Below are 20554 nucleotides of genomic sequence, written 5' to 3' on the forward strand. Positions count from 1 at the left end.
ATAATAATAATACTAATCATATCACGTGCTATATAGGCTATAGGCCCTCTCCCAGCAGCCTGGAACAAGACTTCTTCTCTCACTGTCAGCTCACATCAGCAGACATCCCATGAGCACACAGGTCACTGGCTTCGGCCCAGTGAAGATAAAAGCACCTGCTGCAGCCTGCAGGTTGCACTCATTCAAGGCTAATGTCTTAATAGACCACCTCCCCCCAGTACGACAACAGCAGTTAACTCTGATAGCACATAGACAATTTAACAATCTGTCTCTCCCTCCAGATGTGGGTTAAAAGATGACACGTTCCGATTTAATCCGCTGATGCACAGCCCCCACATTAAAAGGAAAGAAAGGGATTGTGGAGAGACTTGCTCTCTTTTTATTTGTGTCTATGTTTGCACATGTGGTGGTCATTAACTAGGCTCTTCACATTAAAACTAGTTCATACTCCACACTCCTATTAAAATTGGAGCACTGCATCATTTCACTTGTTGATGTGTGTGTGTGTGTGTGTGTGTGTGTGTGTGTGTGTGTTTGTGTTCTTAGGTAGCCCGGAGAGAGCTGCTGTTCACAGTTCACAGCATCAGAGCGCGCTTGAGAGGCGGGGCTGTCCGTGACCCGGTTAGACGTACAACAAGTGAGACTCCTGTTTCCATCGTTTCAGATTGTTGGACGTCTCCGTCTCCAGTGGAAGCCACAATGTCTGACTGCAGAAGGCAGTGGAACCGGGAGGATGAGCTACCGGTCTACCTGGCGGGACCGATCACCACCGGGCCGAACCAGAGGAAAAGCTACGGGATGTTCAGCTCAGTGGAGGGGGCGTTTGAAAGCAAGACCATAGACTTCGATAACTACGCGGTGGGGAGGAAAGGGAGCCGCACCCCGAGAAGCGGGAGCCGGGAGAGGCTCTTGGACACTGGTGATCCCATCAGCAAGACGCCCAGAGAGGCCCGGGAGGGGTCACTGACCAACCCGCCCGGGGAGAGAGACGAAGGAAGTCCCGGTGTGGAGGTCAGATATTCATCGGGGAGGGAAAGCACAAATGGGAAGGTAGGACTGACGATTTTACTCCTTGGCTTTTTCTCTCTGTTTGGCATTTTGGTTGAAATTCTGATGGATGTGTCATGTATGAACAGGCTTCCCAATAAATATGATTAATACATTAAGTGCAGTAACAAAAACGCATGGAACACATCTGGTGGAGAACTACTGGTCTATTTAGAAAAACAACAATGGCTATTAGCTGAAAGCATAAACAGCCTATTTGAATAATTTAATTTAATAATTTTAACCTACTGTGATGTACACCGTCTTATTTTGGAGGATTTTAACCTAATAATTTTATTTTTTAGTAGGCAAAATGTGTTGTATTGGCGTCGTTTTGGAAGACTGTCGCCTTATTCATTTCTAACCCATCAGGAGTTGTTATTCTGAGACGAATGCCTCAGTCTGCTTAATGAATAAATGATTAACTTTTGTGCTGCATTGCAGTTTGGCCATTTTGGTTTACGTCTACGTAACAGCATTCTTTCAAAAAGATGCAAATGCACAAACACGTCTATACAATGTCGCTCATCTCAGTCTGTGGTGCTGAATTGGACAGCGACAGACGCTGTATTGTTTTTGTCCTCTCACGTGAGCCGTTTATGTGTGCGCGTGTAGGGGGTGTGAGGCAGCCTACACCGTCTCTGTCTGTGCCGTCAACGCAACCGGGCAGACGCTCGCTTTCCGCACGCGCGCACGCACAGGACCGTCACCTGCGGTACGCGCTCCACGCATCCTGACGCAGCCGTACGGCGGCGGATTCATCGCTCTCCCTCTCACACACACGGAAACAATAACTAACACACATCGGGGGGAGACAAAGGGGCGCAGAGCGCAGCGCAGGGCGCCGGAGTCATCGCAACCCGTTTCTGAGTTGACTACCCGGGGGCAGAGCGACGGAGATGTCTGGGACCAGTTACCAGGGGAAGAAGAGCATCCCCCATTTGACGGTAAGAGACCCGGTCTGGTCTGAGGCGTTGGCCGGAGAAGCTCTCCGCTTGCATGCAAATCCCTACTGCCAATGCCAGCAGAGAGGGGATTAAATTCTTAGTGAGGCGGCAAAGAGCAAAAGGCCCCCTTACTGTTTCTCCTGAAACAGCAAACCCAAGACAGAGAGGTGACAATTCTCAATGTCTGAGCGCGTATTCTCGCTCACGGTTGGACAGTGCTGTGTAACCTTGCCGCCTGTCACGGGGATTAACTCGGTTGACGTGACGGTTGAACCAGGAGTCGCACAGGAAACAATGGCTTGCATAAAACAACACAAAAGGTGTGAGGCTGGATTTGTGCAAAGATGCATCCTTTTTTCTGGCTATGCAAAAATTATGGCATGCATTCTGGAGAAATCCTCCTCTTTCATTCCAGAGTATTATTAAATGCCAAATGAATCCAAAAGCCAACATACAATTAATGTAACTAAGCATTACATTTCATGGTTGAGACAGAAAATCACGCGCCAGACTGTATTCACATTCTTCCGTTTGGAAGCATCCTTATTGGCTAAAGAGGCTGAAGCAGCAGGGCTGTTAGCTGCCGTCATCTCGAACCATGGATGGTCACTGGTTACCATGGAGACATAACATCTTCCTAATGCTGTTGCCAGGCACCTTCCATGGTGGTAGAGGGTGTGGAGCATTGTAGTCTGAGAAAAACTTGTTTAACACTGTGCTTCTAAACAATCAATATTTGATTATACTTATTGTACTTACTAATCTCATCCTACATACAATTACTTCAAATAAGAGAGGAAGACAAACAGCACTAATATTAGCTTTTGTGAGGCCCCACCCATACACATCACTTGTGTGACTATGCATTTCTTTCCACCCTCATCCACTGCACTGCACTGTCATAATGTTGCTATAACTCATGGATTACATAACTGATTGTGCAATATATCAAAATGTCAGGACTGAATTCAACCCCTCCTGTACCTCTCCCTTCCTTCCTCCATCCCTCCCTCTCTCTTTCTCTCTGTACTTCTCCCCTGCAGAGTGAAAGGCTGTTGATCAAAGGAGGGCGGGTGGTCAATGATGATCAGTCTCTCTATGCAGATGTCTACATTGAGGATGGGCTGATCAAGTGCGTATATAAGGAGCTAATTATGTCAAATAACTGCAGAGGCATTAAAAAAAATTGAGTATTGTGAATATTCTGCAGTCAATAATGATTTCACTTCCTTATTCCCTTTATGCCCTTTTCCATCTCATCATCCTCCACATCCCCTTTTTATCCACACCCATATAATTTCCTGCACCACATCTTTTCCCGTCATCTCTGCACCTCCTCGTTTCTGCTTTTCGCCTCCCTTTCACCTACTCCTTTGTTTCTACATGTATCTGATCCTTGGCAGGCAGGTGGGGGAGAATCTAGTTGTACCGGGGGATGTCAAGGTGATCGAGGCTAATGGCCGCATGGTGATACCTGGGGGGATAGATGTCAACACCTGTCTGATGAAGCCTTACCTGGACACACAGCCTGTTGATGATTTCCTCCAGGGCACCAAGGCTGCACTTGCTGGGGGCACCACCATGATCAGTGAGTGTGGATGTCTAGACGACGGCAGCACATATGCAGCCACAGTACATACTGTTACCACGTTCATGTGTAAAATCAAAATATTGGTGGCACTCTTTCCATCTTAACGTTTGACTCCTCCAACCTTTCAGTTGATCATGTGACCCCCCAGCCTGGGGACAGTCTGCTAGAGGCGTTTGAGTGCTGGCAGGAGGCTGCTGATAAGAAGGCATGTTGTGATTACTCCCTGCACGTAGACATCCCCCAGTGGAATGAGACCGTTAAAGATGAGTTGGAGCTGCTGGTGCACGAGAAAGGTACATCAGTTTTTGGTTATTCCATAATATTTCAGAGCTGTGGTCATTGCTGTAATTCTTGTTTCAGTTCCATGTTCATCCCTATTTTGGACCCATTTCACAAGAACAAGAGGGACAGATTTAGAAACAATTTGGCTCAGCATTGAATCCTCTTACAGTGAAGGCACAGAGGAAATCCATTGTTCTCACTACGGTGCTGTCATGGTGGCAGTGTATAAATTTTGCTTGTAATCTGTTTTAAGTAAAAAAAATCACTTTTCGTTTGGGGCAGCTACAACATATTGCAGCAACTGAGCCAAGGCAGCTGCTTGTGTGACCAATTTCTTTCAGAAATAAAATTGGGAGTTGGGAGATTCTTGGCTCAGATGCTAGACATAAACATCCTCTGCATTCTTTGTATGTCAGATGAGGTTGTAAATCAGTTTCTGTATTTTGCAGCTTGAAGTTTGCCCTTCATCTTGACTTTATTTATTGCATTTCGTGATTTTGGCTACACTCATGCAATTTGTAATCCTTGCTGCTGAGTTTCTCTTTATTACCTTCTTGTCATGAACACATTCATCGTTTCCACTGTTGTCAGGTATCAACTCCTTCCAAGTGTACATGGCTTATAGGAATGTGTACCAGATGTCAGACTCTCAGGTATGTTTCATAATCACTAACTGCACTAATCACTAATACTGCACAAACACACTAATTATTAATTTCCTCATGTAAATCTCTGACCTTCTGCTCTTTCCTTTCACTATAAATCCCTGTTTTGTTCTTTGGACTCATCCCTCCCTCAGTTGTATGAGGCTTTCTCCTTCCTGAAGCAGCTGGGTGCTGTGGTGTTAGTTCATGCTGAAAATGGAGACCTGATTGCTCAGGTACAGTAAGTGCTAAATACCTCATAGGCATACCTCAAGTAACACCGTGTCTTTACTCAGCCTCCAGACACAGCAGTTTACTGTGGTGAAATAACTAATAATATATAATGGCTGAACTAAGTCATAGCCAATCTTTTACCTTTATAGTCCCCTGCAACCTCCACTGCAGATATTCTTGTTACATAACTCCCCAGCTCTCAGAGAGAGAGAGAGGATTAATGCTGCTGCTGCAGTTTGCTGGGTATGACAGGTTTAACATAGGCCACCCTTGCTGTTGACTGTTATTTTACTAATGATGATGTAATGGTGATTAAGATGATGAGGGTGAAGGTGCTGATAATGCTGACAGCAGTGATGAGAAGTGGTAGTTGTGGTCATATGATGGTCCTGATTAGGGGGACAATTATGGCAAAAACCATGATGATTGTGAAGATAAATGATGGTAATGAATGATAATCGGAGTGCTGATGAATGATAATGACATACTTGTTAACCTAACTGTAATGGAAATAGAGAGATGCTATTGAAAAATCTTTAGAAGCACCAACCCCTTGAGAATAAACAATAAAACCAAAAAACAGCAGGGGGGTGTGGCTCTGGTTTTCATACTAATTTTGCTGTTCTCCAGACAGCGCTGTCAGAAGTACAACAACTGCAGCCAGCAAAAGCTACCCACAGTGCATTGGCATTCTAGGATTACAACGGACACTTTATTTTCTTTGATAGCATGACAGACCATGAGATCTTCATTTTACAGCCATGAGATGCCAGCAAAGGCACTCAAACGTGGGTAAAATATGATTTGACAAGTACTGTATGTAATGCTGACAGTTATTGTAGTAGTTTCTAAAGATAATCATGAAATTGTTGACATTTTCTATTTTAGGAACAGAGAAAAATCCTCAAAATGGGAATCACCGGACCTGAAGGCCATCCACTGAGCCGTCCTGAAGAGGTGATATAATTTTTGTTAATCATTCATCCATCCATCAATCCACCCATCCATCTATTCATCCACACATCCATAGGTTTTGATGTTTTCTTTACTTCCTTTCAACGCAGCTGGAGGCTGAGGCGGTGTTCCGTGCTATCACTCTTGGTAATCGTGTGAACTGTCCTGTCTACATCACCAAGGTGATGAGCAAGAGTGCAGCCGACACTATCGCCCAGGCTCGGAGGAAAGGTCAGCCTCTCTTTCTTTTCGCTCCATGTCTATTACTCATCAGGTTCTCAGGTGTCTCATGTGTCTGATTCTATTTTAATGACTCTACTTCTTTTCACATCCTAACCTTCACTGTCCCACTATCTTACCATCCAGGTTCTGTAGTTTTTGGGGAGCCAATTACAGCTAGCCTGGCCACTGACGGCTCTCACTATTGGAGCAAGAACTGGGCCAAAGCGGCTGCTTATGTGACCTCTCCACCTTTGAGTCCTGACCCCACAACCCCAGACCACCTCCACACACTGCTGGCTTGGTACGTCTTAAACCTTTTCAGCAATGGATGCACATGATGCAAATGTAAAAGTAAATGCACTAAAGGCTCCTTTTAATGCAAGGCCCTAGTGTTTTACAGTATGTGATGATAATGCTCTGAGAAGCCTGACAAAATATAGCCTACCGTATATTTCATGAACACTGGAACATTTAAAAACTTTTCTAATCAATGCAGAGTGAGGGCAGATGAAGTGCTTAATTTAGCTATAACCTCATCTGAAAGTGAAATGCAAATCAGCTGGATGACACCAAAGGAGACACCTACAAGGATCTAACTCTCACTGTTTACCCTTAGATATTAGTTTGGCATTCATGCCACAAACAACTGCTCGTGTAATGCACAATTTCAGGCCAGCTTCAGTGAAAAAGAAAAACAGATGGAGAGAAGGTGAAGGTGTATGTATGAGGAGAAGAAGAGACTTAATAATGGATAAAGGACTGTACAATCATTTGCAAGCTGCTTTAACTGTTTAAATGTCTGTATAAAGTATAATAACATATGTAAACTGTTATTAATGTATAAAGGTAAAATACATGAATATTTGTAAGTTAAGTTGTAATTCACAGAGAGGGAGAAAGTGCTCCAGACCAAACCTACTTCACTTCTCACTTCCATACATACATGCTACACAATGCACAGAACATCCTGCTGTACACTTTTGTGTACTGTCCCAGATTCCATAAATAGCACAGGAACTAGAATCCTTCATCATCTGTTGCCTTGGCTACCAACTGCCTTTCTCCTCCTCCTCTTCCACCTCCTCACTCCTCCTCCACCCTTCGTCTGCAACTCCAGCTTCTCAGGGCGGGTCCGTGCTGTCACACCGGTGGTGTGATACTGCTGTTGTGTTTGAGCTTCTGCTGAAGTGACAGGGTGTATTTTTAGGTTCTTTTTCAGAGACGTGAACAAAAGAGCAACACTTTTCCTCACATCTCAGTGAGACCCATTATTTCCATAATAAGCACTCTCATGGCATTGGGGCGATGATCCCACAGCTCATTATCATGAAGTAATGACTGTAATTAACAAATGAATAAAAGGCCATAGATGAGAAATTATACTAATCATAGCTCTTTATCAGTCAAATTCAGACTCTTGTATGATCAGGGGTAAAGTGAGTATATACTGTATGTTGATGGCTTTTTGATAAGGTAGTGTATCTTTGTGATGTGATCTAGTTAAGGTTTTAGGGACTGGTATTGCAGCTGCGTTGCACCATACTGACTGGTTCCGCTGGTTGGTTTTTTTTTTGTCCCAGGCCGCTACATGACTTGTACTTTAACTTACATGCTCAATGTTGACACCTGGTGGCTAATAGTAGAAATGGCTGTCTTTGTGTTTATCATGACTGCTTGAATGTGAATATTGTCTTTAACTGATTTTGGCAGCCAAATGTCCTTTAACTGATCACAAATATTGAGCTGCCTGTATTCAAGAGTTCAAGGCATTTCAAAACTCTGCAGGGAAAAATACAACATTTGACAGGTTAATCAGTGCAGTGTTAAGGGTATGCTGATGATTTCATATCATTTTGTTGTCTTGATACAGTGGGGACCTCCAGGTGGTGGGCAGCGCTCACTGCACATACAGCACTTCCCAGAAAGCAATCGGTAAAGATGACTTCACCCTGATCCCAGAGGGAACCAATGGAGTGGAGGAGAGAATGGGTTTCATCTGGGACAAGGCCGTGGTGAGCAATGAGGACGTGTGTGTGTGTGTGTGGTTTTGTCTTTTGTGTAGATATTAGTGTGACTTTTGTCTACCACTCTAAACATCCACTTCTCTGTCTCTAAGGCCATAGGAAAGATGGATGAAAACCAGTTTGTGGCAATAACATCTACCAATGCTGCTAAAATCTTCAACTTGTACCCACGCAAAGGCCGGATAGCGGTGGGCTCTGACGCTGATATTGTCATCTGGGACCCTGACAGCGTCAAAACCATCACTGCCAAACTCCAGCAGTCGGTGAGAGCAAAAGGGGAAGGGAAAATAGGGGAGAGGGAAAGGAAAGATTGTAAAAGAAAAGGGAGGATGGATAAACTGTTAAATAGAACACAAGGAATAAGAGGGTAATTAAACTGATGCTCTGACAGCTAAACTGATCTTGAGATACTGCATCAGTTGAGGGAGCAGAAGCGCATAAAGGTCAGGAGAAAGGCTGCAGGAAAGAGGGTTTAATATGGGAGATGGTAGAGTGTGACATAGTATCAAAACCAAGCGAAAGATCACAGGAGGTGAAGAGAAACCTGAAATGTACTTGGAGTACATATTGGAATATAATATTCAATCAAGCCTGGCATTACTGTGAGCAGCATGATGCCATATTGCATACGTGTGGTAGTATCAGAATAATACGGCCAGGCCAAGGAGGTGAAAATTTGCCTTTAGCAATGTGACACAATACAGTGACGATATTAGACAGTGGTAAATGTATTCAGTCTGCTCTGCCACTCTCAAAGACCCTAATCCAGACTGGTGCCGGCTTTAGGTTATAATCCCCCTTCACCCCTCATCCATTCTGCGCTACCATCTCTCTGCCCATCCCCCTGTATTCACACTGTTGCTCCTCCTATATGCCCCGAGCCTCTCACTTATTCATCCCCCATTTTCTCAACTGCTGCATTTTACTACATGTATTAAGCCTTCTGATACAACGCTTGCTGAAATAGCACAGTAGGCCAAGACAGCGTAGGGTATCAGTATTCTAAATGGTGGTGGTGTGTGGGGGGGATGAAAGAGCTCTCCCTTGTTCATCTGCTTAATTCCACATTCTTTGTCTTGAATGCTTTGTCCCTCTCCACACAGGCTTCAGAATACAACATTTTTGAGGGTCTGGAGTGCCGTGGAGGTCCAGCGCTGGTGTTGAGTCAAGGTCGGGTGGTTTATGAGGAAGGCAAGCTGCAGGTTCAGCAGGGTACCGGTCGATTTATTCCCCGCAAGCACTTCCCGGACCATGCTTACCAGCGTGTTAAGTTCAGGGACCAGGTACAGTACACAGATGATTTTAAAGACATTTCTGCAGCCGTATAAAAATATATTTTCCATTAAAAGATTAGAAGGGCGAGGGGGGGGGGTTTCAGAGGGTCACTTCCTTGTTTATGTTTTATTCTGAAGAAAACTATGGACAACTGTATGTGACCCTATCTATACAATAATCAATAAAAAATTGATAAAAAAAAAAAAGATTAGAAGGGAAGTCAACATCCAGTTTCATAGTTTCCCTATAGTTGCACTATTGCTTTTTTTTTAAACTGTCTTCAAAAATACTTAAAAAACACTGATAAATTAATGACATTGTTTAATTTGGTTTGGTTTATTGGCAACATGCTAATATATTTATAAAATACAACATATCAGACTTTTTCAGGCATCGAATGATAAAGACTTATTTCCATCGTTGTCCCTGGTGTTTTTACAGTCCACCAAATTTTTTTTTAAAGGAGGTGTATGTGACATTCACTGCCACTAAATGGCACACTAGAACACCAGCATCTCTGAGCAACAAATGGGCGCTACAGCCCACCAGACTCCATTGAGAAAAACAGTAATTTTACCACGCCAATCATTGTAAAATGCACTTCATTCAAACTGGACAGAATCAAAATAAAACTCACTAAAACTGTCTTTGTTAGTCTTTCCACTGTTCCAACAATCACAATCACATGCACTAACATGCACGTGTGGCCAGACCGGCTACCAAAACAAAGAACAAAGAAGCTCGGATGACAACACATATGGAGGGAGTGTGTGTCCTTCTCTGCTCAGGAGGCCATTTCTCCACTATATCTTTATATAGTAAATAGTTGTTTGCTGTTTTATTAATGTTCAAAATCTCGTATACAGGACCTTTAAGGTGGAGACAGGCATTCATTGTCTGACATTAAGAAATATTAGAAAATAGATACTAAAAAACTAGAAAATTTAATCATATGAACAATCGATAACATTTTTTTCAGGAAGCAGACAAGGTAAAAAGTATCATAGACACCCAAAAACACAAATCCTAAAAGCCAACAGACAACTGTCAATTGCCATGCTCTAATTTTTGTTGTGCATTGTTATGGTAGGAAAACTGAGGTGAGATTGGTCAGAAGCTATAAAATAACTATAGGTCAAGTTATGAAAACAATGTATTTTACAACAAAGTTTAACAACCTAAGTTTACTGGTTATATTAGTTTTACCGTGCTAAAATCACCTATGTGGGTGACAAAATGTATTTCACAGCAATCTGTACGGTTACATTATATCATCATTTTGACAGCAGCTGATTCCATAAAAACAATTGAGCCAATTAGTCATGTATTATGGTGTCACGGATGGGTTACAGGCTATTTTGTTTCTGAAGAGTGACTAATAGGTTAGGTTTGTGTTTGTGTCTCTGTGTTTTCTATCCAGGTGAAGGGCATGCAGGGCGTCACTCGTGGGATGTATGACGGCCCTGTGTATGATGTGGTCCCTACCCCCAAATATATTACTCCCGCTCCGTCGGCCAAATCATCACCCACCTCTCACCAACCACCACCAATACGCAATCTTCACCAGTCCAACTTCAGTCTATCAGGTAACAGAAATAATATATTTAAGTTAAAATCCAATGATTCCTTTGATGCTTTTAATGTGTTAAATGGAACATAGATATCCACATGCATTACATGGCCTTTTATGTATACTGAAGATGTTCTGAATAAAATAAATCTCTAATATTTAAGTAAATAAATCTAATATTTTAATTTTGTCTTCATTTCCCAGGGGCACAGACTGATGACAACATCCCCCGTCGGTCTGGCCACCGTATTGTAGCACCCCCCGGTGGTCGCTCCAACATCACCAGCCTTGGTTGAAGACTTGACTGTGCACAAAGTGTGGTTGTTGTGGGGTTTCACCTCTTGAGTGTGTGTGAGTGTATGTGTATGACTAAGAGTGTGAGCACACTGGCATGAATGAATACCTTTGTATGTTTTGGTACAATGGTGACACGCTCTTTTTAGACCATTATGATTTTTATCAGCTTGCCTTGAGTCCGTGGTCACAGAGGAGAAGCACATTAATACTTCCATTTAAAAGAAGAGCGTGAGTTACAATCAACCAAGTCATGCAAAAATATGAAAAACTCACAGACTCATGATCGGAGCACTCACTAACTCACTCACTCACTCACACACACACACACACACACACACACACACACACACACACACACACACACACACACACACACACACACACACACAAACACACACACAGATCCGGTGTTGGACCCCCTCCAAGCACCCAAATGTGACTTCAGTGTTATGTCATAATGTTGTTATCTCCTTTTCCGTGAGCATGACTTCCTTATTCTTCCTCACATCCCACGTCTTACTGTGTGGGTCTGCTCAGACATGGTGCTCCTTTCCACCCATCTGGTGGGCAGCTGAAGAAATAACAGATTTCTCCCGCATCTGTTTTTCAACATCTTGGCAATATTTGTTTCAATGTGGCTCAAGTGGATCAGTTATACATATTGCATGGATATGTCTTTAGATGTTGCACTACTTGTGGTTTATTGTTACAATGGAGGAACACTGAAAATTGTACTCAAGGCACATTTGTATTCAGCAGCACAAACTTATTCTTATACTGGTAAATGTATGCTTTGAACACATACAGTAAGGACAGTCACTGTGGATAGAGCCAGCTGTTACTAGGTTCAGAATACATTCATTTATTTTAACATTACTGTGAACTTCAATAAAATCAATGCAACTTCCTCTCCACCATCAGATACTACATGCAAATGTGTCAATACTCTCCTCTAAAGTGTGAAAGTAGATGAGCAGTTGAAACAAATACAAAAATAGCTGTCGACTGCAACATTAATTTCTAGATTGTTGTACCTACATAATAGAGTTTCACAGTAAAGACTTTGATGTGTGCGATAGTTTTCTGCCAATCATTCATGCCAGAAATAGATCTTTGTTGTAATGACATTCTCAACTCACTGCTGTAAAAGGGCTTCAGCTCCCACCCCTGCTCTTTAAAACTTCGTTAAGAATCTTTATAAGCTGTTTTTATTTGATTTAATTGCTTCTGGATGTTTTGTTGGTACCTTTAGTGTTTCTATGCCGCTCTGTTTTGTTGCTGTTGTCTGGTGTCTCCAATGGTACCCCAAATGATCAATAAAAACTTGACTGTTGTCAAAAATGGTAAAACAAACATTCCTGAAAGTTTAATACCAGTTTAACTATAACTAATATTATGTGTGGCTCTGACTGTAATTGTGATTCGGAACTTCAAGTCCTTTCTCATGCCATGTCTTTGTCTTTGTCTGCTGAATTTCTCTGGCACACAAATACAAGTTGATTGCAAGTGCTTCAGTTAGGACAATATGGGTTCAACACATGGCCACAGAGACATACACATCCTGGTGAGACACAATTTTGTGATGGTAATCTTAAACAGGATTTCAATTCCAAGCAATTCCACTCCAATAAAAATCTGTGTTGTGTTAATTTTGTGGCATTATAGTTTCATTTTGTGTCAGAGACAAGGGAATGTTGAAATGTGTTATAAATGTGATTTACATGCTGGGAAAATTCACTAAGCCTCACTGATACCTTAAAACTTATAAATATTAAGTGGACAAAGAAGCATTTTTCTTATTTATCCTATGTTATGGTAAAGGTGTAATCAGGTGATTTTGACCACATTCATTCTATGAGGATTTGTTAAATGCATGACAACCATGGATTACGTCTGAGAATTAATTCTTATTTGACAAGGACAAATGTGTTTGTGATGACAACAAAGATAAAAGAGTAAACCCTATATTTAAATTCAATTTATATCAGAGTGGGTTGATTTAGACACATGTACATAACAACAAAAAAATGCAATAAAGTAAGCAATAAATAAATGCAAAAAATGGAAATGGATAGTTTAAAGTTGAAATGGAGGTGGAAACAGATGAGAAACTTTATCTAGAAAAGGAAAGAGCACATAAATGACTAAAAACAAATATTACATGTGTATGAAATTACAAATTTTAATGGATCAGGTTTGGATGTAGGCTGTAATGACATTAACACTATAAACATGTTTCGGTCGCATATAATACTGTGAATTTGCAGTCTCTAAGTGCCATTAATAATAACACAAATATATCACAAAACTTTTAGTCTTGTTATATACTGTAATTGTCAGCTTGTTATCAGCTTTGAAAATGCTTTCACTTTCACTGTGTCACAACACTGTATATAATTAATTATGCCACATCTGTAGTATATCTACACCCATCTATTGTCCCAGAGGAATGTTTCCTTTTATTGTAGTCCTTGACAATAAAAGTAAATTTACTTTCCTTAATTTTCACATTTCATCTGGCAGAGATTGGCATCACTTGTTCTAAAGTGTTTTCACAAAGGAAAACTCTTTGATAGATGAGTTTGTTTGAAATTAGTGTTTTTAAATTTACACTCCAGTTGTACAGTTGCATAAATATTAAGATAAGTATCACTTCAAAATGCACTCTTTCATAAACTGTGACACACTTGAAGGTTTCTTTGCTGTAGTTTCCTGCTAAGATTCTCCCACATTATACTGTATTTGTAATGTTCGAGACCAGCCAGGAAAATTATATATATGTACAGTATGTATACATTGACTGAGTGTGCATGATTAGATGTGTCATTTCTATCCCATTTCTATCCCACCTTTAATGCTTGATTCATTATACATTTTTTTCCACCTTCAAGCATTATCTGCAATGCAATGCAGTGCAGGGCCTTGCCTTACTAACAATGGAGCGACTTTCCCATTCTACATGATCTTCATATATATATATATATATATATATATATATATATATATATATATATATATATAGAAAGACCACAAAGATTTTCAGTGTACTATCTCTGAAATATAAGAGAATATTAAATGTCATGCGTAGCAGATAGGGTGTTCAGTAAACATTGCAAAATGTTAAAAATATGCTTTAATGCATTGCAGAGTAGTAATAGCACACAGTTTGACTTTTCTGCAGGTTTGTGTTAAAACCTCTTTGAGTCTACTAGGTTCAGATGTTTTTTATTTATAACATACAGACTGTACTGTAAATGTAAAAAGAACATTTTCTGGCTTCTACTACAGATGAACTGATTCCAGACAACATCACCTTCACAGAGACCAACAGAGACCTGCATGTTATCACTGCCATCTGCTCTGGGAGCAAACCAAAGGGATGTAATATTGAGCTTGTGAGACTGAAATTATGCAAGTTTTCCATCTTCTGGAGCAGGTCATGAAATCACAGAAATGAAGAACAGTGGAAAACAGTGGCTGTATGTGTTTATACAGAAGTCTGAACAGGTGCCAACAATGCAGAGACTTTCCATCCCTTGAAAGAACTGGGCTGCTGTTTGGGACTAACAGAGGGTCGACTACATCCAGGCAAATTACTGAGCCAGCTGTGCTCTTCTTCTATCACTGATGGCCCCTCAGGTCCCTACTGTTCATATCTGAGCTGCATCTAGCTACTATGCAATAAACCAAAAAATATGCTAGATTTCTTTTCTGAATGCAGCCAAATTGTGAACAACATCCAATCCAAATCCAAAAACTAACAATAAGTAGGTAGGTAGTAATTTAGTAGGAATTTCTAATGTCTATTGACCTTCAGTAGATATTTAATGGATTTGATAGTCATTTCAAGGGAATATAACAGGGAATATTAATCTTTCACCGTCAACAGCACATTTCTGGTGTTTAATGTGTAACAGTTCTATCTAAAACACATGGCAAAATTGACACTGGTTACAATTACCTCTTAGATATTATAGTGCCTTTAATACTAATCATTATATTATTTAAGTGTTGCAGTGTAGATTGATATTTTGTAGTTGTTTAGGTTTTCTTTGTCCCAACAGCATTCATTATATAAGGATTTACTGTGTTTGACTTAATTGACCTAATGATTATTATCGACTCTCTTTACCTGACACATTTAAGTAATAATTAAGTATTTTTCACAGCAGGCTATAAACCAAATTAATATTGCTATTAAGCTAACAAATGAAATCAACTGGGTGACACACACTGCATGATATTCAGGCTGTAACACTCCCTTTTGTCCAGTTGGTGTCCATGTTGAGCTTTGTTAAAAGGTCAAGCCTGTTCTTGAGGCCGGCTTACAGAGTTCTTACCCCTGAATTTTAAAAAATAGCCTCTCACTCTACTACCACCACTAAAACCAAAAAACTACCTAGTTTATACCAGTACCATTTACTAATATTTACTAATAAGTGATTACAGGATTAAAAATTGTAGCCTAGAGCTGCCTAATACCTACTCACAAATCACTACTGTTACAGCTGCAGCTTGAAGCTGTCACTTATCTACACACAAGCAAAAAACCTTCTCAATTAGTAGTTAAACCACACAACAGCTGAGGAGCTGTGCACTCATTGAGAAAAACAACAAGAGAGTGGAGCCACAGAGTGATATTTGTCTCCAGTCTTTTAGAAGCCAGAAGCTGTCAACAATCAGCAGATGAGACATGCCTCTGCAATCACTTGACACAGCAAATCACACATCAACACCTGCAGGTCATCAGTCACATAAACACACATTGTTACAGGTCTTTATTACTTTCTGAGGACCACAATCTCAGAGTAACCTGTGAAGGCAGAGAATTACACTAAAATGGGCAATGCCATAAACAAATACATGACACAGAGCTGGAGAAAAATGGGGGAATGGACAAATGCAAAAGTAATTCCCACTAATAATTTTTTATTCCACTTTCTCATTATTATAAAGTAGAAATTCCAAATTCACTAAACTTGCCTGTCACCCTCATCATTGTAAGAATTCTGAAATTACAATCTGGAAATCTAATATTTTGTGTGGATAAAGCCAAAGTTTCTATTTTGTCTCCCCAAAGAACTGACCCACCTGTTCTACTCCACAACAAAGAAGGCACTGCAAATTTTCTCCCTCACTGAAACCTTATCATCATGAGATGATCAGATGAGAGACAATGGAATACATGACATGCCGGCTCAGACGTCGCCCGGCCAAACAAGGTCTGCGTCAGGTGTTGGGGAACCAGGGCATCAAGATGACAAATGGGCTACTGGAACAAGACGGAGATGGGCGAGATGCGATAATAAGGCTCTGTTGGAATGCTACTACTCCAGTAACCCTAGTCAGAGGGGTTACATGCACAGGATGTGGGATGAATGGTTACTTCGAAACCCACAATCAAGGCTTACAGCGAAGCAACTAGTAGCTCAGTGTTCCAACATCCACAAGCGTCAACTGCTATCACAACTTGAGATTGACGAGATACAACACAAATGCTACGGCAAGGGGGAGCCAGGACAACAGGTCAGAGGGGAGCAACCAGCAGCTCCCCAACTAGAGATTGGGTACGAAGCCCCAAGAGAAATCATGCTGAATGAGGCAGCGACTGACCTGAAAGATAAGATCATGGCGAGGATGAATACAAGGCAACCCCAACGCCAACTACAACGGCTAAGTGAAGTACCATCAGAAAGACTCCTAGAGGATGTGAATGCAGCATTGAGAGCGATCCCTACCACAACCATCACTGAAACCAATGACCTGATATACACCTCAGCAGCAGTGATCCTAGAGATGCTTGGCTACAAGAGCAACCATGGGAGTCATGAGAGACAGTACCCACCATGGAAACGAAGGTTGGAGGCAAAAATCAAGGAGAGGGTAGAAAAAATCCTGCAAAGGGTAGAGTCCCATCCAACTATTGGCCAATAACCTGTCTCTCCACAACATGGAAGCTCATGTCAGGCATCATCGCGGCTAAGATAAGTGGACACATAGATCAATACGTGAGCAAAGCACAGAAGGGCATTGGCAAAGGAACCAGAGGAGCCAAACACCAACTCCTGGTTGACAGAACAGTCACCCAAGACTGCAGAGCCCGACACACCAACCTGTGCACTGCCTGGATTGATTACAAGAAAGCATATGACTCAATGCCGCACACATGGATCACTGAATGCTTGGAGATGTACAACATCAACAGGACTCTAAGAGACTGAGGAACTGAGGACTCTGAAGAGGCTGTGGAAAACCACCCTTGAGGCCAATGGCAAGCCACTTGCACAAGTATCCATCAAATGTGGCATATGCCAAGGAGATGCTCTGTCCCCACTGCTGTTCTGCATAGGTCTGAACCCCCTCAGCCAAATAATCAACAAGACTGGCTATGGATACCGACTCAGGAACGGGGCCACCATCAGTCACTTCCTTTACATGGATGACATCAAGCTATACGCTAAGAGCGAGCGGGACATCGACTCACTGATCCACACCACCAGGGTCTACAGCTCTGACATTGGGATGTCATTCAGGCTTCAGAAGTGCAGTCGAATGGTGACAAAGAGAGGGCAGGTAGTCCACACAGAAGGGGTCTCACTCCCAGAAGGAACAATAGCAGACATTCAGGATGGGTACAAGTACCTTGGAATACCACAGGCAAATGGCAATGGCATTGTGGCAATGGCAGCAACGGCCAAATACCTCCAACGAGTAAGGCAAGTCCTAAGAAGTCAGCTCAATGGCAAGAACAAGGCCCAGGCAATAAACAGCTACGCCCTGCCAGTGATCAGATACCCTGCGGGAATAATAAGGTGGCCAAAGGAAGAGATACAGACCACAGACGTTAAGACGCGAAAGCTCCTCACCATGCATGGAGGGTTCCACCCCAAATCCAGCACCCTGAGACTGTACGCTAGCCGTAAGGAAGGCGGCCGTGGACTAGTGAGTGTGAGAGCCACTATCCAGGATGAAACATCCAAGATCCACGAGTACATCAAAGATAAGGCCCCAACAGATGACATGCTCAGTGAATGTCTCAGGCAATGGGGAACAGAGGAAGACGTGCTGGAGGAGGGACCATCATGGGAGGACAAACCCCTGCATGGGATGTACCACCGGAACATAACTGAAGTGGATGATATCAAGAAATCCTACCAATGGCTAGAGCGGGCTGGACTGAAGGACAGCACAGAGGCACTTATCGTGGCTGCACAGGAGCAGGCCCTGAGCACCAGAGGGATAGAGGCCCAGATCTACCACACCAGACAAGACCCAAGGTGTAGGCTGTGCAAAGAGGCCCCTGAGACAATCCAGCACATAAGTGCAGGGTGTAAGATGCTGGCAGGAAAAGCATACATGGAGCACCATAACCAAGTGGCTGGCATAGTGTACAGGAACATCTGCACTGAGTATGGACTGGAAACCCCGAGGTCAATGTGGGAAACACCTCCAAAGGTGGTAGAGAATGACCGAGCCAAGATCCTGTGGGACTTCCAGATTCAGACTGACAGAATGGTAATGGCGAACCAACCTGACATCGTGGTGGTGGCCAAACAGCAGAGGAAAGCTGTTGCGGTTGACGTGGCAATACCAAGCGATGGCAACATCAGGAAAAAGGAACATGAGAAACTAGAGAAGTACCAAGGGCTCAGAGAAGAGGTGGAGAAGGCCTGGAAGGTGAAGGAAACAGGGGTGCTCGTGGTCATCGGAGCACTCGGGGCAGTGACCCCCAAACTGGAGGAGTGGCTACAGCAGATCCCTGGAAGAACACCAGACATCTTGGTCCAGAAGAGTGCAGTACTAGGAACAGCAAAAATACTGCGCAGAACCCTCAAGCTCCCAAGCCTCTGGTAGAGGACCCAAGCTCAAAGGATGAGACCACCCGCGGAGGGTGAAGGACAAAGTGTGTATATATAACTCAACACTGTTGCCATTAGTGACTAGTCTCATGCAGAACTGCATAAACATAATCAACATCAGAAACCTAACAAAATTGTGACACAGTGTACACTAGCCTTAATTAGGCCTAAAAAGTATTTACACATTACAGTTAGTCTCCAACAGACCACTGCCAAACAAATACATTTTATATATTTTGGGAATTCATGGAGTAAAAAGGTAGTTTCTGTGACAGAATCTTTTATAGTTATCACCTTTTCTCACCCCACAAAGATTAAAGAATATGTGGATAGTTGTAGGCCGATTCATACACATCTCATCCTACTAACGGATATGCTTTCATGTAAAATCATGTTGTACATATGTTATTTCCTGCTATTCTACCAAGAATGCTGATGGCACAGCTTTGATGAGTTCAGGCTGATGTGACCATGGAAAGATGAAGAGACATAAATGACAGCCTACGGAGGAACACAGGGAGGATCAAATCTCACATCAACAACTGCCTGACGTATCAGTGAGAAAGAATGTTTACAGCTCTGCTGCAAGGCTTTCCAGAACAGAGGAACAGCACTGACATAATTTATCACATCTGCGACGCTTTATGCTCAGCTGTACTGATGCTGAATGTTTCTTTGGTGTTGGAGGGTTGCAGCACCCTGCTATAGATGTTAACTGACTGGACATCAGAAAACATTTCCTCCTGACAGGATAAGCACAAATGAGTAAGATACGGAAATTTCAACATATCACACAATTATGTTTTTTCACTTTGAAGCCAAAAGCCCAAGGTTCTCCCTCTCTCTGCAAGTAAAGGCATTTCAAAGGCAATTCACTTCGTCTTGCTTTCACTCAGAAAAGAAGTCTGCTTAAGCCCCTGAAAGCATCTGACAACTCCAAAGACCATTTGATATACTGGACAGTGTGTGAGGAAGTTAACATTCTGAGGTTTACTTCACCAGGCGCCTCCCTCGCACCATTTTCCTCTGTCTTCATAAAATCAATAAATTGCACATCCACTGGGTCTATCCCTGGAATTTAATTAAGAGTTCAAAGAAACTGACGTCCTTTTTTGCAGTGCAGACAACTCCTCGTCCATTTAACTGGTGAAACAGTGTGATTTATTTACAACGCCTTTTATGGTCACCACTTATATGAGGTGACTTATGGGCAGAAGTTGATTGATATGATACCTGATGCTTTTGATGTTTCAGAGGAGGTTACTAATACCTTTTATTGGATAGTTTAATGATTTTTCTTTTATGTGTGGTTTTATGACTTTATTGCAGGCTGCAGAACAATTGGTCCTTTGGGGATGGTAATGTCTGGACTGTTTTTCCTGAGGACCTAAAATTGTGGTCAGTTATTCAGAATATTTAGTTGAAAACAGACTTTGGATGTGACACATGCTGTCATTTTAATACTAATAATCACTAATAATAATAGTGATTATACTAATTGCAGATAATGAGGATACTAATTATATGGCCTTAGAATCCATGAACTGAAATTTCAACTAAACCCTAAATCAAATATAAAATTGTTATAAGCCCTCATCCTTGAAGAAC

At 42.0% G+C, this 20554-nt stretch overlaps 1 protein-coding gene across 2 annotated transcripts; it reads left to right on the forward strand.

Annotated features, from left to right (window-relative positions):
• The first annotated feature begins 601 nt into the window (after window positions 1–601).
• On the forward strand, window positions 602–12736 carry crmp1 (collapsin response mediator protein 1). 2 transcript variants are annotated; one of them, XM_044190727.1, is made up of 14 exons: window positions 602–1050; window positions 3038–3126; window positions 3398–3582; window positions 3714–3878; window positions 4459–4520; window positions 4667–4747; window positions 5634–5702; window positions 5810–5930; window positions 6066–6222; window positions 7792–7933; window positions 8038–8208; window positions 9049–9228; window positions 10641–10806; window positions 10995–12736. In XM_044190727.1, the coding sequence occupies exons 1-14, from the start codon at window positions 700–702 to the stop codon at window positions 11084–11086; spliced, it is 2031 nt and encodes a 676-aa protein (XP_044046662.1). In that variant the 5' UTR covers window positions 602–699; the 3' UTR covers window positions 11087–12736. The 2 variants fall into 2 exon arrangements, with proteins under 2 accessions (XP_044046662.1, XP_044046663.1); XM_044190728.1 differs by lacking the exon at window positions 602–1050 and adding an exon at window positions 1548–1994.
• Window positions 12737–20554: the final 7818 nt, after the last annotated feature.

This window comes from Siniperca chuatsi, linkage group LG3 (genome assembly GCF_020085105.1).
Source record: "Siniperca chuatsi isolate FFG_IHB_CAS linkage group LG3, ASM2008510v1, whole genome shotgun sequence".
NCBI classification, from domain to species: Eukaryota; Metazoa; Chordata; class Actinopteri; order Centrarchiformes; family Sinipercidae; genus Siniperca; species Siniperca chuatsi.

Bases quoted from the DNA above. Each gene is read 5' to 3' on its own strand.
- crmp1 (XM_044190727.1), top strand. From the start codon at position 700: ATGTCTGACTGCAGAAGGCAGTGGAACCGGGAGGATGAGCTACCGGTC. The intron at 3,583-3,713 runs GTGAGTGTGGAT...CCAACCTTTCAG, and splicing joins TGGGGGCACCACCATGATCA to TTGATCATGTGACCCCCCAG. The intron at 5,931-6,065 runs GTCAGCCTCTCT...CTTACCATCCAG, and splicing joins CGCCCAGGCTCGGAGGAAAG to GTTCTGTAGTTTTTGGGGAG.